The following is a 26,962-nucleotide window of genomic DNA, read 5'->3' on the forward strand; positions in this document are numbered from 1 at the left end:
TCTGTATGATAAATGATAAATATCGATATTTACTAGTGTGAATGATAACAAAGGCAAAAACCTGGATTGCTTTTTATATTTTTCCCCTGATATTTTGACATCTCCAGTAACAGCTAAGTATGTAATAGTTACAAAATTGGAGTGGATGACTGGTGATTAAGTGCTTAATTTGAAACTCCTTTCTCCTTTTTCTTTTCCTTTCTTTTATCCTCTCCTCTAAGGGCTCACTATTCTGGCCCAGTCCAAGCTCACAGTCCACTCCATATGAATATATGATACTGGGCATAGAACTGCCATTAAATCCTTTGGGCTGGGCCAATTTAGCTTCAGATTTGTTTTCACTCATCAATTAACCTGCATGCTTTCTATGAGTAGAAACCCTGAAGTTAATTTATTCCCTCCTCATTGTATTACAAGTAAGTGAAAAAAAAATGCAAAGCCAATCTAGCATAAAATAAACTAGATTGTGATTAAATGAAGAATATTATATGATCATTTTAATTTTTTTTTTAAAACAGTTTTCAAAGCATTTAAATTTAATCACATCATTTTTTTGAAAAAAATAAAATCAAACAAACAACTAATGAGACAAATAATACAGAGATTTAGATACAATTATCCCCAAAAGATCCACCAAGCCTCTCCTCTCTTTTTACTCTCTCTAAATTAGGTGGTAGTTAATGGTTGCCAAATTTAGAATAAGTCTCCTCCGGAATCTGGATAGATTTCACTATTCGCGGATAACCCCTCGCAGGGGTCGAAACTAGAAAGACGAGCCTTATCCTATTCGCCTTTTAAAGTCGTTAAACCTCGCCTTCTGTCTTCCTTTTTCGTGTGATACCTCCCTATCGCGCGCGTGTGTGTGTGTGTATCATTTATCCAATTATCCCTCGTATTATATATTATTCTATCCCTCCCATTTTTTCTTTATCCCCAAACTGCCCCTACCTCTTGTCTTCTTCGCGCGAAGTAATCGGTCTCCATCCCTCCCCTTCTCCTCGATCTCCTCGGCGACCACCGCAAGCTATATTTCGTGGCCACTTATTTTCTTTTTAATTCCAAAAATGTCCTAATAATAAAAGAAAATCCCTGGTCGACGTTTACTAGTCCCTACGTGGCCCCCATTAAATCCCCCCTAACGCCTTCTCCTCCTTCCTCCCGATCCCCGAAACCCTAACCGCAATCGATGCATCTCGATCGATTCCTATCTCCCATGGACGTAATTGAGTTCTCCCGTCGGCGGCGTAGGCTTCTGCTCCTCCTCGCCGTCGCCACCGCCGGCGGTTACGGCGCCTACAAGATCTATCACCTCCCCTCCGTAGCCAGTAAGCGGCGGAGCTTATCCAGGATAGCGGGAACCCTTGGCGCCGTCGCCGACGCCGCCGCGTCCACTGCGGAGACCGCTGCCCTCGTCTCCTGCGACCTCAGCCGATTCCTCCACTCCGACTCTGATGAGATTCCCCATAGCTTGAAGCAAATCTCAAAGATCGTGAGGTCTGATGAGTTCTCCGGCTCCCTTTCTAGGATTCTTGAAGCCCTAACCCGTGGCGTCGCCCGTGGATACCGCTCCGGCTCTGGTTCCGGAGGAGCGATTCAAGAAACGGGCGGGTCTAACTTCTCCGATCGGCTTCTCGATAAGCTATTCTCTGCTCCTGGGTCCGGATTCGCCTCCACGGTGGCGGGAAGCTTCGCGAAGAATCTGGTGATCGGCTTTTATGAGAATGGATCAGATGGTGGAGCCAACGGCGGAAGCAGCTCGGAACAATGGGTCGAGGTGATCTGCAGCGATAAGTCGAAGGACTTGTTGGCTCATTGCATCGAGCGGTTCGTGAGCACGGCTGTCGCGGTGTACCTCGACAAGACAATGGATATTAATACCTACGATGAGCTCTTTTCTGGGCTCACGAACCCAAAGCACGAGACCAAGGTGAAGGACATGTTAGTTGGCGTGTGCAATGGTGCTGTCGAGACCCTCGTCAAGACTTCCCATCACGTGCTCAGCGGCCAAAATTCGAGCACCGCAGAGAATGTAGTCAAAGGAGACGAGCAAGAGCGGGAACAGGATGTTGCTTGCGATAGCAAGCCTATAGGTCGGACTAGCAGTAAGAGTGGTGGCAGGTGGATTGATACAGTTTCGTCGACATTGGCGGTGCCAAGCAACCGGAAATTCGTTCTTGATGTCACGGGAAGGGTAACTTTTGAGACAGTGAGGTCTTTCCTTGAATTCCTGTTGTGGAAGCTTTACGATGGTACTAAGAGGGGTGTTACTGCTGTTTACAATGAGGTGATCGAAAGGGGATTGGAAGTGATGAGATACATAACTGCAAAATCTATGGTTATCGTTACAATATGCTTCACCTTGTGCTTGCAATTGTCAACTGGGGCGAACGTTATAATGCTGGCGTAAGTTGATTATGGGATCTACAAGCTTGAAATGGAATCCTCTGATCGTGTAAGAATTCTTACCTTTACTCTTCCAAAAGAGCCATCTTCTTTCTACAATATGAAGATGGTGACCTAAACATTCCAAAGATCTTCAAGTATGAAGTTACATGGGAACATACTGTTTGTACATGTAAACGAAACGGCAATCCTGTTTTCTCTCATAAAAGTAACGTGAACATGAATATAATGCATGAAGAATGATTGTAAACTTGTCATATTCCTGCAGAGGAGAATTTATAGTTAGATATACTTACCTTTATTTTCTTATATCTTATCTCGTCTTACCCTTTTATTTTATTTTCTGTCTTTTCCGATGTATGATTAGTGTCCATTGTCATATTCAAGTCATGTGTTCTTATTATGGTTCTGCAAGTAGTATGGTGGTTGAGTATTATATTCTTTCACTAAGCAATATGGCCGTCTTTTATCTGTTGAACTATTTTTAATCATAGTACGATAATTAGCAAGTCATCATTTAGAAATACACGGTGCAAACAGTCATTAAATTTTTGGTCAAACATCTATGCTAGGTGGTCTGTAGAAGGCAAAAGATAGGTCTCTAGACAGTATATCCTGTTGTATGTATAGTTATTTATAGTGAAATTTAGTAAGCATCTCCTCTTATGGTATTTGCATACCTTTGATTCTATTCATTAGTCTGTAATTTGTTGTTTTATGTCAGTTCTTTCCCCTTGAATGCTGAACATATGTTCTTTTAATATGTTTAAGACATAAACACTTAGTGTTGCATATGTGATGCACAGAGATAAGGGAATTGGCTTCATGGCCTATTTGTGCTATGTTAGTCAAGATTCCGTTCTCTTCATGATGTAGTTGTTTCCCACTATTTTCTCCATGTATTTTGGTCTCAACCTTCAGTTGTTGTGAGAAATATGTTCTTCATTTTCTTGTACAGTATGAAAATTTATTTGGGGAGACACTTGATTGTGTGATACATGCATTCCTGAGGGGAACATCTTCTCAAAGTGATCACTAGGGAATAGGTTGAATTTGATTAAATGATGAAACCATCAAGAAATTCATGAGGCATCAGATGTGCCCGTAATTTTAGCTTTGAGATGACTTTCATGAGGATCTACCTACAAATTCTGTCCAATCTATCATGTCCATAAGTTTGTTTGGAAGAGATGCCAGATTAACATCGAGGTCAATAGTTTGCCTATTCTCAAGAAAAAAAAAGGAAAATCTTGCTCATTAGTCCTCTGGTCAAAGCAATTTAGATGGTAACCAATATTACCATTTTAGTAATTACAAACCTTGGAATTAACTGAACCACTTAGTATATCGTTTGGCAAATATCTGATGAACATCTTAATGGAAAAGTAATTTCCATCTTCCTTATCAAAGACAGTGCAGAGAATATGCTTAAGCTGATGGATTCTACGCTCGTGAGGTTATTCAGTTATTGATCCAACTTTCTAATTGCAAGATCAAATGATTTCAGAGGACTGTACTTTTAGTTCATCCTAGCCTGTTCTAAGTACTGAGTCACACCTTGTACAAGACATTGCATTGGTGTATGAGAAATCCTTTTGATCAGCAGAGTGAGAGTTCCTCTGGAATCAAGGACTAGCATTTGCTGCTCTGGCCTGCTAATACTGAGTGAAATGCACCATTCTGGCAATTTTAGCAATTTTCCTTTCTCTTCATAAGAATCTATAATATCATCACATGCTCTCATATTGCTGCCTTAGGAAACATAAAGTTGTCATTCTGCTAATGTTCCTCTACTATAAGGCTTAATTGAAGATGATATATGATAGGCTTTTGGAAGATTGGTGATGTAGTCTTATTGAATCTGGTTTAATATAATCTTTTTTAGGGATCATCCTTTGGTATCAAAGGGTGAAGAGAATTTACTATTGCCTTTCCATCCATATTTGTTTCAATTTATTGATTCCAGAAACTTCTCTTGGTACGCATTTAGCAAAATTTTATGATGACATTTTGGGGGCCAAATAAGTACTAAATGCTGTATGGGTGTTTGCTTATGAGTTATTGGAGTGTCTACATGTCCCTTTATCTCTTATATACTATGTTTCTTGTAAAGCTGCTACTTGCACAAGCAAATTTGTCAGCTGAAATTTTGTATGGAGTATCTCTGTTATCTTTACTGTTTGCAGAAAATCTGTTCTTTTTAGTCTTTCTTTCTCTGATTATTTGTGAGCCCATAGATTGGATTATGGGCTAACGCTTGAAACACGAGGCACTTTTAGCTCCATACCATCCACTAGTGGTTGCCAAAGACAAGATAACCATCCACGAGCAGTTGAAGACTGCAATGGAGAGAAATATCAGCTTTCCTGAAAATGAGCACCACACTAAGGCTTGAACCTCAGCACCTCATTCTTATTGAGGGCTCTAACTATATTTTGTGTGCTATTGAAAATTTTCACTATCATTTATCTATGTAAGTCTTGACTTAATTCTGTTTCTTATAGTATTTTTAGTTCTAGAGAACCTGAACTTGTATTTCAAACTATCCTTGGTAATGTATAATGATTTACAAGAGTGAGCACCTGTCATGTTCATCGTGATTAGTTTTCTTATAAATTGGTTTGTCGATATGGATAGAGATTAACTGAGTTAGCTGCACAATCTTTTGCTATTATCTAGTGTTTGTTTCCTGATCTGCTGACTACTTTATATTTTGGTTGGTGGTATAAATGATTCTCTGAGTCATAGTATTTATGGAACACTTCCCTCAGAACTGAATGTTAGCTTCAACAATGAGATCTTGCGGTTGTTTCCCGTCTGTGTGATCACTTAGCCCCTTAGAAGAAGTTTACTTCTAGTCATATACAGACTACATATATAGACTTGCATTCACCAAAATCTAATACTAATATATATAACCTTTTTGTATAGTAATTTCAATTGCAATGACAGGTAACATGTATTTCTTAACATTGTCATCTATCGCGCACATATGTAGCTACATTAGTTGAAAGAAGATGCCCTTCTGAAATTTAACCTGCAAGTCTATCTGTTTATTTATATTTTACTCAAGTCCGTCTCTCTTTTGGCATGTCATCTGTTTAGTTATGCTATTATGCATTGTTCTACATTAATTTGATGTTATCTTCATCTATCATGGTTGGAACCTGGAAGCTAAATCTTGATTAATCCTAGCCTTCTGCATCTGATCATCTAAGTTTTGTCTTTCATTTTACCTGCTTCATGGACAAATTTTGGGTTTTCGCCATCTTTGCAAAGTGTTCCAGGAAAGGAATCCGTGGAAATGGAAATGGAGACAAAATGGCAAGGGAAGAGAATTTATTTCGCAGACACGTTTTACTTTAAACAAAAGATGGTCGTATAGACCGACCATCAAAATTAAAGCCAGCAAAGAGCACAAAGGAAAGCCAAAATTGCTAGCTACCTACTACCATTAATTACATGGCGATATCCAAGTAAAACAAAAGAGTAGAAGACGGATGATATATTTATCACTTCCTTGCTCTCCAAAGTTGATGGCTTGGCTCGTCTTCTAATCTTCAACCTGCAGAATGTGGAACAAACCCTATTCATTTCACGACACTAAGCACTCCAATTCTATCTACAACTTAAATTTAAGGTAAAGGAAACCAAGCGGTAAGCTTAATTACCTCCTCCTATCCTCGAAACCCTACCCCTCTTCTTCCTCTTCCCGAAATCCTCCTCCCATCTCGCAGATCCTTTCCCAGATCTCATCCGACACCGGCACCACCGAAAGCCGCGGCTGCCGTAGCAGCGCGAACCCCTTCATCTCCTTCTCCCTCGCCGCTTCCTTGATCTCCTCGAGTTCGACGGGACGCCGCATCTCGCCGATCTCCCGGACGTCCACCGCCCCCTCCTTCCCGCCATCATCGGTGGCGTACCAAGGCTTGACGACCTCGACGACGCCGACGATCCGGCGGCCGACGGCGCCGGCGCCGGAGTGGTAGAAGAAACAGCGGTCGCCGGGGGCCATGGACTTCATGTGGTTGATGGCTTGGCGGTTGCGGACGCCGTCCCACTGCGAGATCCCGCCGTTGGATCGCTGGTCCTCCCATGACCACTCCTTTGGCTCCGTCTTTAGGAGCCAGTATCTCCTCCTGTGATGGCGATTCCCCATCGATTACCCCTAACTCCGTCTCCTCCTCGATTCCCCGGTCCGGATTTGAAGACTGAAGAGACTCGTTTTGTTGTCCGGATTGGGTAAAGTGCGGGAAGGCCGAGGGCGGTGGAATCGGTGATATTTGGCGGGAATACTAAAGCGGCATAAGATTAGGTGAATAATTATGCATTTAACACCTTACATTTAGATGGATTTACATTTCACACATTGCAATTTTCAGATCGAACACTTCGAATGTTGTTAGGTTTCCAGGTGTGATTAAGTTTATAGTAATTCCCTAATCTATTGCTAATTCTTAAATTTCTGCTACACATTTTAACTCTCTCAACTATGTAACGACGATCACCAAAAGTCTTGCTATATCAAATATACCTTACTCTTATTTGAGTGCTATGACTCTTTTCGTTTAAGGATTGACTAATTATCTAATTTAAAAATTATTCTTAAAAGACTTTATACATGAACCAAAGGAAGCCAACTCATGAGTCATAATATATATATATATATACTGCTTCAAGAAAAATTCTATTAAATATCAATTACTACTTATGCGGAATCTTATCACAGGTAGTATTATTATTACGTAGTTATATAGTTCAGCCAGGCATTAACTTAGGAATTAGTGTATTAAATTATATCCACCCCTAAAAAGTTTCTAATCGAGGGGAGAGATTGCATGCATGCATGCAAAACAAACAAAAACAAAACCAAACAAAGAAACTAATACAAAAGAGATCAACCCTTTAAAACCAACCAAATTCGAAATCAAATAAGTTTCTATAGAATTCTTATTCTAGTTCATAGTACCATTCAGATAGCATAGGTAGGATTACAGAAGATAAACACCTTTATTAATTAGTAACAAAGCCCACAAATCTAAACCCCACTAGCCATGCTTCCCCTGGGTGTAGATGTAGTCAATGTGGGCATTAAGAGTCCTCCTCATCAAGCACTCCTCCTCTCCTTCTCCCTCACATCCTTCAACTCTATCAGAAGCCCCCTCTTCAACACCCTACAAGAAGAAGCTCACTTAACATATCACAAACTAAAAAAGAACTAAGAGTACATAGACATGCATATAAACTAAACGCTAGACTTTGGAATGTTACCTCAAGAGAGCTCTTCTTGGGTTCCTTTGGTTCAATTCTGGCAGCCTGGGTGAGGGAAACAAAGAGGAGGAGGGCTATTATGAACAAAAGGGTTATTTTCTTGGACATTGTTGATGGTTTGGGCTGAAGGAAAACTTTCTTCGGTGAATTGGAGGAGAGGTGCGTAAGAGAGGTTTAAATAGTTGGTAAGATGGAAAGAGAGAGAGAGAGAGAGAGAGAGAGAGAGAGAGAGAGAGAGAGAGAGAGAGAGAGAGAGAGAGAGGATTCGAGCATACCATATTCGCATTTAATGTGCAATTATTTGCTTTCCTTTTAACCCCTCCTTATTGCCATCGGAGTAAATCCCTCGTTGGTATCGCCCGGAAAACTCGTCAGATTTGCGGCTCTGCTGCATCGGGAATCGGGATTAGGGTTTTAGAATATTAGCAAATTTATATATAGCACCCTGTATTTTATGTTTATTATAGTGTAATACCTTTCATTGTCTTTATTAAGACACATTTATCAAATACACCCTATTTTTGTTTATGGTTCCACTCTTATATTTTACTTTTAATACATCCCTTTTAATTTTAATTGCAAGCCCTATTTCTCTCTATATATTTCAATTCAATGATTACATCTAATCATGGGCCTTAGACTCTAAGTAAAGTTTAATTTCAATGTAGCTTCTTCTCTCAGAATAGTTTAGTCATTAACAATACTTTGCTAGATAGTGTTGTTAAATAGTTAGCTGATTCAAGGGCTTAATTTATTAAGTAATGGACTAATAATATGCTAATAAAATTTTAAACTAATGACTTTCAGAAAAAGTAGCTCTAATGTCATAGGACTAACAATATATATATATATAAACAAGCCCACATAGGTTCTACAATAGTAGTGTAAAGAAATTAAACAAGTTATCTTAGCATACATTTTTTGACTTATTAACCTAACATTATGTATGGAGATGTTGAGATAGATGTTTAATTATTCCTTAGTTGCTATTCACATGAAGCTTCCATTCATGAAAGTTTTTTAGGGTTTTCTCTTCATTAATATTAAAGTAAATATAACAATGTCGTCTTCTTTTTAGTCCCTTATCTAGAACAAATATCATTATAATTTTTATTAGGGTGTTGAAAATTGATTAAGGGTAATAAGACACAGTTTTTTTTTTAATCTTGCTCCTTTGTGTAGGCATTGACAAAATGTGAATATCTCCAAATTCCTCGAGCTTTGTGTTCATAGATCAAAGTCAAAATTGAGTCAATAGGCTATATAGTATTATTCACTTCTCTACTAGTATCATATAAAGTGTAACAAGTTAATTTGTATTTAAAAAATAGATGAAGATTGACACGTTTTAGATAATTTAAACTAAGATCCTAAACTATGATACTTTTATCAAATTTTTTTATTAGCTTAAGCTTTTAAAGTATTTCATACATTATTATTACGTTAATTTGCTTCTCAATGCGATAACAAAATAAAAATATTATGTAGACTAAGATAATATTGGAGGACATCCAAACCTCAAAACCTTTCTCAAAAGTTGATATGGTTGTAGAGGCTCAACCAGATGCTTTTAAACGGTGAATTAATAACTTTTTAGATCTCTTAATCAAGTGATCCTTTCACTCTTTCCAATATCCATGTAGTTGATATGGAGATCAATGATAGGGAATTTGACAACGAGTATTAAACCAAAATTGGGCATGTAGTGAATCGGCTACATTAGGGCATCCAGGCATGGTTGGCATGAGCTGATCACGTGAATATTAAGGGCCTCTCGCCACGTCACACATACATACGAGAGTTTTTTATATTTTTATCCTGCTATATCAGATGTCAGTATGTCAATAAGAAATTTATCAAATAGAATGTGAATGATTTCCCTCGTAATGATATTCGAAAAGAACGGTACACACATAGGTTAATCCAAGCTAGATGTTGAAGGAAAAAAGAAAAAAAAAGTCGATTTTCGAGTGAGCATAATCTGCGTTGAATCTGTAGACTCTTCGGTCAAGATCTAAATTAAAAGTTTTGGGTTCTATTTATTGGGGATGGCAAAGATGAGGAAACCAATGCAACATAGGCCGTCGTGACATAAGAGGGAGAAGTAGAAGACAAAGAGGAGGGCCAAAACAAGAGGTAAAGAGAAATAGGGTCTCAAACTAGGTCATAAAGAGATAAATCCGGTACCAACCAAATAGGCTTCGGACCCGAATTATATATGATTTTGGCCCGAGAAATCTAGCTTGTGTTGGAATGGGCTTTTGAGCTCTTGAGAGCCGCCCATCTTTCTCGTCCTCTCCTCTCCTCTCCTCTCCTCCCCAAAGCTAAAAACTTCTTCTCCAATTATTTCCTTCAAATTTGATCAACAATGGAGTAATGAAAAAGATCAAATCAGTAGCTACTGCTTCCACTTGCAATTCCATCTCGGTCTCCATCCTATCCTCTCCATTTCAAGATAAGATTAAAAAAACTTAAATTAGTATCTTACAAAGGTCCTTTGACAACAGTGAGACATCACAGACTAACTCAACTAAACTAATTCAAAACTTGGATTACTTTTTTGGTTGTTTAGGAAAAAGGGAGAGACACTCATGATCAGGGTGGTGAGATGAGACTACTCGATTGTTCTAATAGCCCATGATGGGGAGCACTGGCCTCCACCATTGGGTGGCATCATGTGATTCTTTATTCCAAGTCCATAATTATTGATCACCTACACTATTCTAATCAAAGTTTAATTAATTTTATCATATGACACTCCTATTTTGAGATGCTTAAACTCTTCACGCATGCTAACTTTTAAGAGGGTATTCTATGACCACCCAATAGAAATTATTGCAATTGGAGGCAGGAATCTTGCACCCCTTTTAGATCACTAATGACCAATCTAGATAGGTGTAGGTTAAAAATGGACCAAATTAAGTATGGATTTTATTTCTATTTTACCTTGCAAATCTAAGCTTTTTTTTTTTTTTATCATTTTGAGTTAAATTTAATACGATAGCTGCAACTAATAATAAAAATAAAACATAGGGTTATTATTATTATTATTTTCTTTTTTACTTCATAAGTAACACACAACAAAAGGACATGCTAGGATTCAGTTAAGGTACATTAGTAAATATGAGAACATACGAGGGTAGAATTGGAAAAAGGCAGCTCCTTTTTCAGCTGGTATAATAGACCTCAAGTGGGCTTCTTTAAGGAACCACAAAGGAAGCTTTCTGTTGCTCCAAACCTTTGGATCCTGAGCTCATATGCCTACCTTAACCACCTCCAATCCGAGAAGCGCCAACTTCTTCACCCTAAGGGGCGGCTCCGGCGAGCCCCGGGCTCGCCAGTTGCCGCCGGAGCACGGCCTGTCCATGTGCGGGCGGCTCGACCGGGTCGCCACGTGGGTCGGCAACGGCGTCGCCGCCGCCTTCTTCGCGTCGTTGGAGCGGTGCTCGTGCATCAACATTAGCACCGATGACGACGACGATCGCGACGAGCTGCCGGAGTTGCCGTTGATCTACGACGACGGCAATGCTCGGGTCGGCGGCGGCCGTTGGAGAGGCCAGGTGAGGAATAGGAGGGGGAGGGTGAAGAGGAGAAGCGGAGGGTGTTTTGAGGATTTCATGGATGATAAATAGAAGACTTTCTACTACTTCTTCTTCTTCTTCTTTTTCTCTTAACAAAAATGGAATTAGTGTAATATTAATGCTATTATATATATCTTTTATTCTTCCATGGTTGTATTAATGTATGATTGTTATGTATCTTGGCTCTTGCCTTTGAGTTTGGTTTCATTTGTGGTTTATAACTTTTTTATATTCTATTCTTTTTCAGCTTGTCATGCATATATTCTTTCCTTCTACTTATATATCTTGCACCTTTTTCTTATGTTGGATAAGGGAGAAACGTTATTCTCGATTTTATTATGGGTACGTAGTTATCCAACTTTTCGATCCCTTATCAGGGAAAGAAGGTGGATAGCAAAAATTAAACCTGGACGTGGAAGAGGTTGAAAGCTTAGTTAGACAATTAATTACACACACACACACACATATACATATATATATATATATCGCTAAAAAAATTTATATCAAAATTATTATTAAAATCTTTTCATTTTAGTACATTGCCAAGTTTTGTGAGATAGAGAAGCTTATTGAAGAATGTATTACAAATTAGGGTTGTCAACTAGTCAAACACTATAATGTTATCAAACTCGAACACAAGCTAAAAATTGAGTTAAACATTTAAACTCATGCTCAATTAGAAAATAATTAGAATCGTGTTTAATGAGTTTAGCTTGGTGAGGTAATTAAGACGAGCTTATTTAAAACTCAACTCAATTTAACTCAACTAACTAATTAATAGCTCAGCTTTAGTAACTCGTTTAAAGCTTATTTAAAGTTAATGGATTTATGTGTCCAACCACCACATACTACACCAATAGTTAGAATACATATTAACAACTAATCGATTAATCCGTACTCAAATCAAATTTGAGATAACTTGATTACCATTTGAACCAGGCTTGAATTTAAATTCATAACGATTGAGTCCTTTAAGCTCGATCTTAGATCAAGCTCGACTTAAGCTTGGTTAGACTTCCACCAAGTTGAGTTTGTAGATTAAATTTAGACTCAAAATTACTTTCAAACTAACCTCAATCATAACCCAAGCTCGATCAAGCTCGCCATTTTTACAAACTCCTCTAATATTGATCTAAGGGAGCATTACTTGAGATAGTTTAATTGAATTTCATATTGAGGAATTATAATCTAAAACTAAACAATATTTTTTAAAGAAACTATATATATATATAAACCAAAGTTTTTCAAAATAAAGTTATCGTTATTATCTTCACTAGTAGAGTAAGAGAACCATTGAAAGTTGTCTTTAGGTTTTTTTTTCTCTCTCTGTTTTCTATGTAGTTATTAATTATTAATCTCCCTAAAACCACTATTTTTGCTATCTAATAGCTAACCTACATTACGGATGGTCTAGCATATGTGAAAACTCACAGAAGAGGTGAAAGACTTCTTAAATAAATATTACAATTTATTTAGATAGGAAAATTAGAATAAGATTAATATAAATTTCTATATACTTAATAGGAATAATTATATCTAAACTCGTTTGAACTATTATTTATTTTCATAAGAATCCCACATTATTTTTCATGATATGTTGAGTTTCTTAACTGTGTAAAACCTCTAAAATACTTTCATGTTAGTTATTCATTAAATTCTTTTAATTAAAAATATCACACTGTCCAGTGATTCATTTTAAGCAATTTAGGAACTATTTTACTCCTATTTTTTCAAAAAAAAAAATTAGAGTGAAACTTATGATAGTTATTTGATTTTTTTTATTAATATTTAAAAAGTATTAAGTAGTTAAAGTGGTCGAAGTATAACAATAAATAAATGAGAAAGTGGATATGAAAGTGGGCTATAGCTTCGAGGACTTACTGTAATTAACCATATTTTTAATTTATTTTTAAAATTAAAGCAGATTTGAGACTGACATGAATAATTATTAATGTCGGTGAACTTCTAATTAAGTGAATTAAGCAATGGGATATTTAGTTACTAGAAAATAAGGGAAGAAATAATTATTTTAAAATTTCTCTACATTCAATATTTGATTGCAAAAATTGTTTTTAAAAAATAACTTTTGTATCTATTAAAAGTAGATCTATTTTTTTTCTTAATGGAGAAAGTCATTTTATTAAAATTAGTTATTTTTCTTAAATGTTATTTTATAGCAACTAAACATATCATAAACGATCAGGATTCTTATCCCTTTTCCTAAATTTAATATTGTTAATTTGTTTTCCATTCTCTCATATGCAATTGAAGACGCTTAGGAGCTTTTGGAGCTTTGTATGTAATCATAAGTTATGTCAATCTGGTCTAAGTTAATTAATATCTCGTAATCAAATATCTAATGGCTGCCAAATGCTTTACTCCACTTAAAATCATATAATATTTATGCTCATTTGACTATGAATTACATCAACCTCATTGTCATCTAATATTGAGACGTGACATCCACCAAACTTTTCTTGTTTATGTGATATATGTCTTCAATTAACCTCCAAATTATACACAATATTATTAAAAATTGAACTCTATTCAAGAAAACCATTCGAACTTATCAACAAGTTTATTGTATATTGCTGGCATTCTAAATTTTCTTTTCGACGTTGAATTATATGAGAGTTTGGATGAGCCCAGTATTTAAAATATATTAGAACGTGTTACCAATGATGCACGGGCGATTAAATTTTGTTCATCTATTCGAATAGTCTGTAAAATATGTTTGCAATCAGCATTCGAATAAGTCACTCTATAAATATTTTTTGTTGGATTTTAGGAGAAAAATAAATAGAGAAATAAAGAGGGTTTTGCAACATAAGAAGACTTTGTGAGAAGGCACTCCTCTATTATATTAAGAGATATTAAAGCTTATAAACACTTGTATTTGCATCTCTATTAGTAGATTAAAATTTTGCATCGCCCGTGAATATAGGCACATTACCGAATTACGTAAATCTCGTCTCTTATTCTCTCTTTTTTGTGATTTATATATATTTAGAATTTTTTATTTGTGATTAACTTAGATATTAGAAGTTCTCTACACCTAGCATCTTAATTATAGATTTTTATTTTTTTATTAATATTAACTTAGCTAATATTTGATTAACCCTAATTTATTACTATTTCAATTGGATTGTATCGTGGATGATTGAGCATCGCTTTCGCTATCCTCCCCTCTTTCAGATTGTTTGCACGACACAATGCGCCTATAATTATATATATATTTTTAGGCTATACTTTTATATTTATTAATCTTTTATAACCCTATTAAATTTAATATACAAGCTTGCCATGCCGTTTATAGGGTTATTACATACAAAGTAAATTTTATATTTTATACAAAAATTATTTCCTCAAACTATGTTGAGATTTGACATATGATTGTATACTCTACCAACTCAAGCAATCAACAAACTCAAAAAAGATTATTCTTCTAAAAAAAAGACTATTATTTCTGACCAACCTTATCATTTGGATGTATGATTTGGAAAAGGAGATTGCGGAAATCTTAGGACTTATATCCACCTGAAAGAAGAAGAAAAGGAAAAGGATTTCTTTATTTTTTTTTTCCTTCTTATTTTAACTTTACTTTTACATCTTTTGACGAAAGAAAAGCTTGTCGAGCATATCATTTAATGCAGCAGACCCACCACAGACGTGGATATCTTTTGGGTTGTTCAGTTCTAGAATATGCACCCTTGGGAGATAATATATATATAGACTCTAATATCAAATACATGCACGTAGTATAATTTAAAGAGATAAATACAAAACTATCGTCATCTTTTTTGTTTCTCAACTTTCTGACATCATAGACATAGTAAAAAAAATATACCAAAATATACCCTAGGAAGATAATAAACTGGATTTTTTTTTTCTTCATCCAAAATATATATATATATAAGGGTAAATAAGTGATAATTTATTGATAAAAAAGATAGTAAAAACCTAACTTAAGAGGTGTTTGGAATATCTTCAATGATTCAGACCGACTATAGTTCATTACAAATAGTTTAATTCTTTGACTAAAGAAATAAATGTACAATCTGCTTCTCTAAATATTTAAGAAGCTCCTATGATTTGTGAATCAAAGCAGCCATGTCTTTGAACCAGTAGCTGTGAATAATAAAACTCATCAAGCAACGTTTAAACATAGTTGTCCAGCGGAAAGGTTCATAATATACGAGTATTATTATTAACTATATCGAGAAGCAAACAAAAAAAAAAAAGTTTATTCAAAATTTAAGCCTATGAATTATTGCTCATTTTAACGTACATTTTTTTTGTAGTACACATTTATCTCTTAAACTATAAAAAAAATATCTATTCTTTTGACGGACCAATTTACTCTCAATTAATTTTAAAAAAAAATCTAATAATAACTGATGAAAGTGATATTTTGAAAGTTTTCGATAGTTAAAAAGGCCAATATGATATGTAAATGAGCAATTAGCTGATAATAAAATAAAACAAAAGAATATGTCATGCAACCATCCATCTCTTAGGCACATCTAAGAGGGTAGTTTTATATGTAATTATATATATATAACCCCATATCCAATTCAATGAGCCCAATGCGCACACTTGACCTATCCCCATAGGCCACCATCTGCCCATTTTGGAGGGCCATATCTTTTCCTTTTAGCAACTGCCAGTGTCAATTAGCTTTGCAATATGATCTCTTTCTCAACCTAAAGGAAAGAAGTAAAGGAAAGGAAAGAATTGGGACAGAAAGAGTGTAGTGCTTTAATTAGCCACGTCTCTTTCTTCTACTCCCTTCTTCTGCAAGACCTGGAAACATTCAAGAAGACCACATAGTTGGAACAATTGCCTGCAAACTCCCAACTTTTCTTAAGTCCAAAGGTATGGCTTTATTCCCTACTATGCAAGCAGCCCATGTGTCCCAAAGGTCCCTCTTATATATATATATATCCTTCTCTTTATCCTCGAACTTTTGATATTTATTAGCATTGCAATTTTCAAGTGTTAAAAAGAATAATATATCTTATCTTAAAGGTTTTTCAGTTAAATCGATGCTATTAAATTTGAAGTCAAAAACACTCATACACTACGAGTTTCTTTAGCTATCTGATCACTATTTTATTAAAGTATGATATATATTATTGATCGTTCATTAATAATTATAGTAATATAGCTAATTTTTTTTCTAGAAGTCGCTAGGCTTATATCTCATGAGCTAGTTGTTATTTTCTAATTTTTAGTGTTGCGCGCATCATGTCAGTTAGATTTTTCTCTCTAACTGATAAGTTCAAACATGATTAATTAGTTGTTATTTCTAATTTCTAGTGTTGGGCGCATCATGTTATTTTTTTATATGTCAGTTTGTTATCTAATAATATAAGTTTTTAAGTTAATTAATTGATTATCTACTATATGTCAGGGTTGGTTTGTTTGGTTACTTAATATAATATAACTAAGCTTTTGGGTGGACCTGTCACCTAACATACATACGATATAAATTATTGATCATTGTAAGTGTATCAAATTGGTGCAATGCCTCCTAGATCTATTTTATTCTCTTGTAATCATGTTGCTAACTTGTTGTAGTTTGCTAACGTCTATTCATAGAAAAGCAACAGCTTTGGGGGTTGGCTCATGAGAAAAATATAAACAAAGACTAAGAAAATCTCCATTGTTTTTGGTGTGCACCGAACCTTTCATGCTCATCTCGTGCAACCCACCATCGACCAAATCGTTAGCCAAAAAGGAGGCACCTTTAATACCACCCCGTGGACTTGTTAATTTTACCATCTCGGTGGGCAAGATGAGCCGGTTAGCGCTGGAAGTCGACTCCCGGGAGCTCGCTGGAATCCTGCGGAGAGAGAAAGCTCCTCCGTGGTGCATTAGAAACATCATGGACGAATGCCATGGCCTACTTAGTGAGTGTAGGGAGTGGACTGTAGTAGCTGTTTTCAGAGAGGCAAATAGGGTGGCCGACTGGGCGGCTTGCCGGGGGAAGGTGGCAGGGGCCCCGGGTGGGCTGGACCTAGCCAGGCCTCTTCCCTCGGATCTTTGTACCATCTTGTGCTTGGACAATCCGGGTTAGCCTGCTAGCCCGGATCCGGCTTGCTGAATGAATATTATATTATTTCAAAAAAAAAAATTTGTTAATTTTACCATCACAGTAGTAAGCGTTATAAATGTGGATAGTTGGTAGATACTATTCAATAAGACCAATGATAGGTTATAGAATCATCTTTAATTTTAAATAATTAGTATAGAGAAAATTATTCGGTAGCTTAGTTGGTCGATTTAATAGTTTGATTCGATCGATGGCGGCTGTTGTTGTGCAGATTTTTTTTCTAATTGATAGATATATAATTTACCAAGCGGTAGCTAGAGTTTCCAGTTCATTCTAATGGAGTGATATCAAATCAAAGCTTTAGTTTTAACATTTGGTGTATGATTGAATATTCTTCGTATTCTAAGGGAATCTTTGCAGAAGATTTCTTCAATTTATCAGAGATATCGGCCAGTTCGGTGCCGCCAAGTGTCCAGCCTGCAGTAAACTTCTCCATCAAGACTGAAGCCTCCACGTTCACAGTATCGATCCAGTCAGCAACCGACACGTATCAGCTAGGTGTTATTTCGCTCGCCGTTACTTCGTGCTTAAGCTAAATTTCTCGTGGGGCCCGGGATGTCCCACTCACCGAATCTTAACCACTAGTGTCAAAAAGATCCTCGGGCCTATAGAATATTTTATGCGCGACTTCGAATCCACCGTCGATTTTTTGCAGACAAGCCCTTTGAGATTCCAAAATCTACAAACTCCCCTTGCCACGCAAGCTCCTCCAATTAACGACGGGTACCCCTAACCCAACCTCCTCCAGCCCTATAAATAGCCCTCCCTTCCTCATCGTTCTTCCCTTTTCTCCTACTCTCCTTTCTACCCCTCGTTATAGTGGATGTGATGACCATGCTGTCCTTCGACGAAGCCCTCGCCGTACCCTTCCCCTTCTCCCTCCCCGACCCCGACTTCGATTTCGGGTTCGGGTTGACCCCATGGGAGATCCCGGATGCGATCCCAACCCCAGAATCCGATCCGCCCTGTTCCGACGAACCGGACCGGTCCCTCTCCCCGGCAGAGCAGCGGCGGCTCCGCCGCATGATCTCGAACCGCGAGTCCGCACGCCGCTCCCGCATGCGGAAGCAGCGCCGCCTAGAGGAGCTCCGGACCCAACTCACCCGGCTCCGATCCGAGAACAGAGAACTAACGGGCCGGGTCGGCGCCGTCGTCCAACGCTGCCTCCTCGTCCGCCGAGACAACGACCGGATCCGATCCGAATCCGCTTACCTACGGCGGCGGCTATCCGAGGCCCGTAGGGTCCTCGTATTGCGGCAGCTCCACCGTCTGATGATGTCATCGTCCTCGGGATTCGAGCAAACCCTAGCGTCCCTAATCGCGTAGTACAAGCACAACTACTTAAAAAAAACTATTTGGGGGAAATTTTGAACCGCTGATGACGAGGACATAACGGTCTTTTTCTTCTGTCATTTTTTAACTAAAGAAGGAAAGATTGTAAAAATATCGTAATTAAGGTTAAAATCACTCCTTTTATTCGTTTTTGTTTGCGTCTAAATAATCTCAAAACTCACGTCACCAACATGGGAACGTAAATTACTCACGCTAAGATTGAACTGCTCTCCTCCTCCTGCTCCTGCTCCTGAGTCTACTACTAACACGCTGCATCGAGATTTGCGTCAGGTGTGATGTTTTAACCAAATAGTAGAAATTATGTGTGGTTGCCACTTCATGGAGCAATTAATAATACAAATAAAGTGTCTTTATGGCCCAATTATACCTTGGAATGCTCCCATTAATTAACTAATTAGTTAGCTTTATGGGCTAACTTTTATATCCATCACGTAACGATCATTCCAAATTTTGTCAATCGCATGTCACGATCGCCACGTCGAAATGAGAGCGACGCCTAATCTAAATGACGATTTTGCCCTTCGATGCTTGGAATTATGTTTAGTGGGTAGATGGGTTTCTTATAGTGCATGTTTGCATCAACGTACCTCTCAATGACGGCAGGATTGGAAATTTGGAATGCGATGTCACACTGGATGCAATATTACCACTTGACTTTGGTAATTAAAAAGTATAATATATATATATATATAATTAAAACTAAATGGTTGTTTCTTTCCTCCCACTCCCCCTCTTACCTAACTCTTCAATTCTTGTCTGTGAATTTGGCATTTCCTGCAGTCAGATTATCTGAATCCATTGATGATCATATAGCTAATCAAATCACAATTAGGATTTCGATATATCAAAGCCTAACATTTTATTATTATTATTATTATTATTATTATTGTTTCTCGGTGCAAAAATTAGGTTGTCTGTGGTTGTAGATAAATTTGAGGCATCTCTCATTGTTTGAGAGTTTGTAGTAGCTCTTTGATAGTATGAGTCATTGCCGAGATATGGAGAAGGATAAATAGTTATCCTATTTATCTTGTCAAAGTATTACCAACTGCCTCTATTCATTGCAAACCTACTCTTGTTCGCAGTAGCATTTAATACTTACTTTTCGCCATGCTTATTGTTTAAGTTCTGAGACATTCTTACAAACATCATTAGGTGCAGCCTCATGTGTAACATTTTTGGCAGCAGAAAGGAAAAGGGGGTTATTTATAGTGAACAACAACTCAGTAAAGTTGATAGGTATTTTTTTCATAACTAAAGAGATCATTTATTTAACTCTAACTCCAAATACTCTTATAGAAAAAATTGTTTGGTGGTTTGATAACTTGATTAACGGCTTGACAGTGCTGTTGACTTGGAAGAGAGCTCAATAACGCGACGGTTTGCAGTAAGCCTCGATGACGTTTGATTCGAAACAATTATTCAGCAATGCACATGGCTTAAAGCCTAGATTATGCAACTTACCATATTAGCTAAAAGCTTTGTGAAGCCTAAGTGTCTTTATCTAAAGAGGTTGGTCATTTATCCGACCTATATCCAGCTTTTAACTTCATAAAAAAAGGGTTGGTCATAGAGGCATATAATTTAAAAACAACATAAACCTAAAGTACTATATCATACGAAGATAGAAAAAATATTTACTGCATGGTACTTGCTGATTTGCTCTTGCCTTGGTAAAATTTAACTAGTTTTTTTTTTTTGCCATCTTTTCTTCTATTCTTTTTATTTTTAACTTAAGGATTGAGTTTTCAAAGTAAAGATTTCAAACTCAGGATAATGATATTGTATCAACCAACCAACTTCTCTAAAAGCTTAAAAACTATTAGAAAATAATAATTTTATTTAACAAAAGCATCTCACTTAAATATTGTTATAACAATAAACATCCTAACAAAGAAAATAAGATATCAAACCTTAGGGCACAAACAATAATATATATATATATATATATCAAGAAGAACAAACATAGAAGATACATAGACGCAAAAGACTTAATATCAGCCTGCTGCTTTGTCACAATCCGACAAATATAGAAGCACAACTCTATGGATCTCCAAAATGCTGGAGAAGAAACTCCAACCTTTAACATGAACAAAATAACAAGAAGATATACAAACAAGTCGTAATACAAAAGGGACTAATGCCCATGGCCAAAGTAGGGCAGGGCGAGACTGGGTCAGATAGAGACGAGATGAAGGCGGTTGCAAGTGGTTATAAGGTGTATAGTAGTGACAAGGGAGGGGGCCACTGACAACAGGCGAGGTAGAGGGCAGTTGCAGACAATAAAATGGAAGACAACTATAGTGGACGGCAAGTGGGAACAAAGACAATGGATAAGAAATGGGAGGGGGAGCACTGATAAGGAGGAACTGGAAGTGGACAACGCCCGACTAACAGCGATGACGATGTGAAAACATGGTGGAGAGAGAGAAAAAAACACAAGTGGACGAAACTGGTGAGGGTGGAAAAGAACATAGAGAAAAAGAAAAAAAACTTTCGAAAGAAAGAGGAAAGGAAGATGAGGAAAGCTTTATAGGAGAAAGAGAAGGAAGAGGTGAGGAGAGGGAGACGGGGGATCTCATCGGCGGCGAGTGATCCTTTGAGAGAGAGAGGATAGGATACATTAGATAATTGATGGAGTCAAAATATCAACAAAAAAAGATTTATATGAAAATGAGGAATAATCCAAGCATAATTAACCCTAGTAAATTCAAGAGGGATATCAACTGAACAGAAAAAAGAAAAGAAAAAAGCAGCAGAGAAAAGGGGAAACAAGGAGAAAAGTTTAGTACCCTGCTAGTGCAATAAAATTGCAACTTCCACTCATGCACCATATATCTTAATTATAGTCATTAGTTAGCAAATATAATCTGCATCACATGACATGCCCTATCAGTCTTTATGTATATGCTTTGGCACGCAGAGACTCCTGTGCATGATTCAATTCTTTTGAGAGGCCTTTTCTCTCGAAGTAAATTAAAGTGATGGTTTAATACATGACAGGCCAGGCAAACGACTGTTTTACATCAGAAAAGGTGGCTGATCAAGAAGGACTCAACTCAATCGCTCAAAACTAGGAGTTGTTCGTAAACACTTTGATGCTCAAAACGAGAGAAAAGATAGATATATATATATATATATATATACTTGCAGAGGCACCTACTCGTACTCCACTTGGATCAAATACTCATATTTGACGAGAAATTGATTTCTTGTCATTGGTGGGGTTGCAGGTTGACAAAATTTGGTGCAAGGCGCAGGACAGTTTCCTCCATGGGCCAGGCCAAATTTTGAATCATTCATAGCAGAGAGCTACCGTATTTTATTTTTCTGGTAACCTCTGAGGCCCATCAATCTATGAGAGCAGATCCATTATCTTTGCTTTTATTTGTGTACTTGTGACTTGCCCAAAGTTTGCATCTAAAGCTCTCTGAGTTGAGGTGGCGAGTGGGGCCACCTCTGTGAGCAAATTCACAAGCATCTTGACTCTAAAGCATGCAAGAGCTAAGGAGAGAGTCATGTTGTCCATGTCTTGTAGCCTTTCTTGGGTGGAGAGGCATGGAGAAATAAATCCTAAAGTGGCTTGGATTGTCCACCGGAAGAGGAGCAGGGAGGAGAGTTTTGAGGCCTTAACACATGCCTTAGGCTTTGGGAGCATAAGGGAAAGTTCAAATCTTAGGAAAATATATTTAAAAACAATACACCACATTCTGTTTTTTATAATCATATATGCATTTTGCTTTTTAATGCCTCAAAAATATTCTGACATTGTATTCTATCAGTGCCACTCTCGAAGCATTAAAAATTAGCACTACAAATATATATGATGGTTTTGGTAAAATCTTGTAAATTTTTGGAGCATTTGGGCATGAAATTAGCCACTACACTCAACCAAATCCCAACAACAAATCAGCTCAATCTTTTCCACTGCCATTCTCTGTTGTCATGGGCTCATGCCTTTTCCTCCACTACCCAACAACCAGGAGGGGACCATAAGATACTTGCCAAAACTTTTCTTTTGGCCAGTCTTTGGTACGCATGATGGTGTATCCTAGCCATCCATCTTACTTAGACCCACATCCCCATTTCTCTACCAATATGGTGGTGTTGATGAAGAGGAATGATTTGCTTATTATGAGCATGGTGAGCTCCCATCAAGCAAAAGGCTAACAAACAGCCCAGTGATTCTTTCCATGTATGGGTGGGCTCAAGGGTGTCTTGGCTTTGCATTTTGAGGAAAATGGATATTTGTTCTCTGTTACTTAGTTATTAGTCCATCTTTGAGCCACATTTCCTCATCTTCCTCTTAGTTCAGATCAATGGCCTCTCTCTCCAAAGTTCCCAAACAAATGCAGTATGGAAGGAGGCTATCTGAGCTGCTACAGGAGCAGCAAGAGCCTTTCTTGCTGGATGTCTACCTTCTGGAGAATGGGTATTCTAGCAGGGCACTGAAGTCTCCATCAGTTGGCAGATGCTGCTCTCTGAGTGCTTGCAGTCGGCTATTGAGGCTCTGCAGATATGGCTTCAAGAGAAGAGGTGGTGTTCTGAGGTATGCATTGGTTAATTTTGTGTATCAGAAGGTGATTAAGAAGAGAACAATGCAAGTCTTTAGCTGCTTCTGTGAGATGGGGGGAAAGCCCAATTTGCCGGAATTCCGGCGCCTTTCTAGCTCTTGCGACATCGACGAAGGCGAATCAGATGGAGATTTCCCATGGAAGGCAATGGAGGATTCCAGGCAACTCAGTCCTGTATCAGTTCTTGATATGCATTCTGATCAAGGTTCCTCTACTCATAACTATCTAAGTTTATTTACCAACATACATGAATTATGCTTATGTTTGTTTCTTTCTCCTTCTTAATTTGCAGTTAAGGATGAGAAGCCATCAACCTCAGGTAGTTCACCAAAACAGACTGCTCAAGCTTCTTGGCTAGATTTTGAGGAGATTATTGGATCTACCTCTCCTGTTCCTCACAATTGCAAGATAAATCAATCAGGCCAGCTTCTATCAGAATGTGTAAAAGAAGTGGAAGAGATGATCTGGGACTCCCATGAATGTTTGAGCCCCCAGAGGACTGGCAAGCTCATTGAGGAGCAGATCATCTCATGGGAGAAGCTGAGAGGAGACATAGCTAAACTAACCCATTTGATACATTTAGATTTCTCAAGACCTAGCAGAGAGTGGAGGCAATTCCAGTCAGAGAGGAAAGAGATTGGAATGGAGATAGAGACTCAAATCTTTGAAGATATCAGGAGGGAGGCAGTAATGGACATTCTAAGCTCTCATTGTACATTAAAAACTTGTAGATCTTAATAACTACTACATTATGAAAGTTAGTTCTTTCTATTAGCCAAGTTCTTTTGTCTTCTCTTTATTGGGTACTAGGTTAGATAGTAGTTTAGTATAATTATAATAGCAAAGGAAGAAGACAAAATGTTGTGGTTGTTTTAGTTGGATTAACTTAGAAGTCAAAGGTGTTTGTACTTAATTTTTTACAAGCTACCAACAAGTTTTGGATTCATCTAGTATCCAATGACACTAAACTATAGGGCTGAAGTGCTTGCCATGCCCTAATTTTATTTCAGGTTAGCCATGGTTACAAATGCAGAGAAGATGGCAGCTGGTACTTCTTTCAGGATACCCCCACACAGCTAGAGAAGGGGACAAAGTTAATTGATTAAACTTGAACCAGATAAGGCTAGATAAGTTAATTTTGACTGTAAAAAATAAATACAAAGCAAGTGGATTCTCCACAAGATAGAATTCAGAAATTTACCGCAAACTCCATTTGGTTTAAGTGCCAAAAGGTAAAAAAAAAAAATACCCTTTCTTTATCACATATTGCATGGCAAGTTGACATTGTAAACCAACAAAGAGTATCTGACTTTGCAATATGGAATTGAGTTGATGTAACTCCCTCTGCTCCCAAAATTTCCTTACCTTTCACAATTAAAGGCTTACTCAATGGCCAATCCATACTTGATTGCTAGTGCTTCATTTATGCAGCTCTGAATAGAAAAGGAGGACCTCTAGTTTAACATTATAATGTCTCAACTGGGAAGAGAAGAAGCCATGACCCTCCTTGGCTCTATGTTGCTTTACTGCTTCCCCTCCAAAATCCTTTTTTTTTTTTAAAAAAAAAAAAAAAAGACATCACAAAAGAAGCAAAGAAATTTTTGGTTGAGAGAAAAATAAATATATTTAATTAAAGAGAATATATTTGAGCTTCTGTATATAAACCTGTACTTGTAATGAGGATTGGTGGAACGGCGTAATATAGAGCTGTCGCAGTCCTTCATGCAACCATACCATGTGCATATTAATGACACATGATCCATGAAGGTTGCAGGATGATGTTGATACCTTCAACCACCACCACAGAGGAGAGATGATATAGAGATTGTGCTACCTTAAGCTATCTCCACCTGCATTTCCTATGAAGTGTTATCATCTTATCTATTGTGCTTCCTAAGTTATGCTATGAGTCCATGCATCACAATTTTGAGGGTCATACATAATCACACATATGAGTCTTTGAGGACTAGTTACTGGAAAAAATTTCAAGTATCGAAGGTTGGAACGCATCAATACTAAAAGTTTTTGAGGACTCGTTACTGGAAAAAAAAATTCAAGTATCAAAGATTGGAAATGCATCAATACTAAGAGTTGTGCATATAACTTGAGTTACTATACTAACAAATTGAACAGCAACAACTGACATAGTTAATGTTATACAGGAAGCCATGAAATTTCAATGGACTTTTTACTGTTCACTGTGCAACTCTAAACACATGCAAATGAAGGAGAATTTGCACATCTCGAGCATTGAAGGCATTTGTAAATTGGAGAGGGAGCATTGGCCATACCACAGCCAGGAAAAAAATGTAAGTAAGATATTTCAGACCTTGAGATTTGCCAGTAAATTAAGTGTAAACTGACTCTAAACTATTCAAGAAAGGACAAAGACTTAATATAAGTGATTCAGAGTCAAATTATTATTGTGTAACTGTTGTTGTTACTCTATCAGTCAACTTCTTAGCCCAGCCTTGATCCTTCTGCTTAATATTAGAACAGCACTTAACTGCAAAAGACAAAGACAGTGCTTATCAACACCTCGGATACTTTGCAAGCTTCTGTTATCTAGTCTGTCGCACGTGCATCGCAAAGGACAAATGAGAAAAGGTTTTATTATGCAAAGCTAGCAATCCTTTTCCAAGTAGATCGACCATGCTTATTGCCTTCATAAAAATATATCATCTCCTCCTCTGCACATGGCGTAGGCCATTTGACTAAGCTAGAATGTTGGAGGAATCAAGAAAGTCTTAAGACAAGTTAGACACAAGTATGTACAAGCTAATCTTAGTCTAATGCCAAGAAGAAAGCGAACGAGTACACAGTACACTTATGTACGAGCTGAGTTAGATAACTAATTAGTAAGATTCTCAAACATACAATCCATCAAGATAGAAAAAGTGAAATAGAGAAACAAACAAGAAAGAGACGACTGAACAAATGGAGGAAAAATGAGCAACGTGATTGTTGTCTTGTTACCAGAATTCAAAAGGCATACACTTTGCCAGAGATGTGTTCCCTCTCTACTATCATACAAGAATGCATAAGGCCAGGGTAGGAGCAGTATTACTCAAAAAATTGATGGTGCACACAAAAAGGGGTAAAAGACAATACTGAATAAAGATTTGGTCTTGTAAAAGATCACCCCGAAGAGTATAAATGAAGATCTAGTGCCATCTCTTTCAGACTTTTCGTCGAATAGTATGCAGGAGACAGTAAATATACCTTGAAACAGATCTGAGAACATGCACGAATCCCATCCTCCACAGCACCGGTCTTTTTGAATGGCCAAAACAAATCAAAAAGCTGAAAGAAACCATGCCCTGTACAAAGTTACAAGCAGATTTCAGGTGCTACAAGACTATCAAGACAACCAACTGGTACTGTCTGCAATCTTTCCACATGGAAACGAGATAGCTTATATTTATCAACAGATTTAAATGCAATCATTGTTACAAGATTAGTCAGATGTTTCATCATGAAAACCAAGTCCATCACCATTAGTTTGGCATATAGTCTTGATGCAATGTTTGCTACTATCTACTTTTAACTAGCTGGAACATTCTTAAAAATTCTCAAATTGACACTTAAACTCTACATTACTAATATCACTTCAAAAGCTAAAAGAATGCAAATGGAAGGCATTGCTTTACTTCTAAGGCAAGAGT

The 26,962-nt window shown here is 37.3% G+C and overlaps 4 protein-coding genes and 1 long non-coding RNA gene across 5 annotated transcripts; 3 read left to right on the forward strand and 2 right to left on the reverse strand.

Moving 5' to 3' along the window:
• Positions 1 to 935: 935 nt before the first annotated feature.
• Positions 936 to 2,842, forward strand: LOC140763810 (protein PHLOEM PROTEIN 2-LIKE A10-like). Its single transcript, XM_073102165.1, has one exon. The coding sequence runs from the start codon at positions 1,187 to 1,189 to the stop codon at positions 2,405 to 2,407; it is 1,221 nt and encodes a 406-aa protein (XP_072958266.1). The 5' UTR covers positions 936 to 1,186; the 3' UTR covers positions 2,408 to 2,842.
• A 2,889-nt stretch (positions 2,843 to 5,731) lies between these two features.
• Positions 5,732 to 6,969, reverse strand: LOC140763347 (uncharacterized). Its single transcript, XM_073101496.1, has 2 exons — positions 6,075 to 6,969; positions 5,732 to 5,968 (listed from the first exon to the last, which is right to left on the reverse strand). The coding sequence occupies exon 1, from the start codon at positions 6,560 to 6,562 to the stop codon at positions 6,095 to 6,097; it is 468 nt and encodes a 155-aa protein (XP_072957597.1). The 5' UTR covers positions 6,563 to 6,969; the 3' UTR covers positions 5,732 to 5,968; positions 6,075 to 6,094.
• Positions 6,970 to 18,141: 11,172 nt separating this feature from the next.
• On the forward strand, positions 18,142 to 18,854 carry LOC140763289 (basic leucine zipper 4-like). Its single transcript, XM_073101412.1, has one exon. The coding sequence runs from the start codon at positions 18,199 to 18,201 to the stop codon at positions 18,694 to 18,696; it is 498 nt and encodes a 165-aa protein (XP_072957513.1). The 5' UTR covers positions 18,142 to 18,198; the 3' UTR covers positions 18,697 to 18,854.
• Positions 18,855 to 22,777: 3,923 nt separating this feature from the next.
• On the forward strand, positions 22,778 to 24,224 carry LOC140763503 (uncharacterized). Its single transcript, XM_073101719.1, has 2 exons — positions 22,778 to 23,502; positions 23,590 to 24,224. The coding sequence occupies exons 1-2, from the start codon at positions 23,043 to 23,045 to the stop codon at positions 24,033 to 24,035; spliced, it is 906 nt and encodes a 301-aa protein (XP_072957820.1). The 5' UTR covers positions 22,778 to 23,042; the 3' UTR covers positions 24,036 to 24,224.
• A 279-nt stretch (positions 24,225 to 24,503) lies between these two features.
• Positions 24,504 to 26,611, reverse strand: LOC140763913 (uncharacterized). The gene is made up of 3 exons (XR_012104917.1): positions 26,520 to 26,611; positions 24,963 to 25,147; positions 24,504 to 24,842 (listed from the first exon to the last, which is right to left on the reverse strand). It is a non-coding gene; the product is annotated as an uncharacterized lncRNA (long non-coding RNA).
• Between the last annotated feature and the right edge of the window lie 351 nt (positions 26,612 to 26,962).

This window comes from Typha angustifolia, chromosome 7 (genome assembly GCF_048772165.1).
Source record: "Typha angustifolia cultivar Huaian chromosome 7, ASM4877216v1, whole genome shotgun sequence".
NCBI classification, from domain to species: domain Eukaryota; kingdom Viridiplantae; phylum Streptophyta; class Magnoliopsida; order Poales; family Typhaceae; genus Typha; species Typha angustifolia.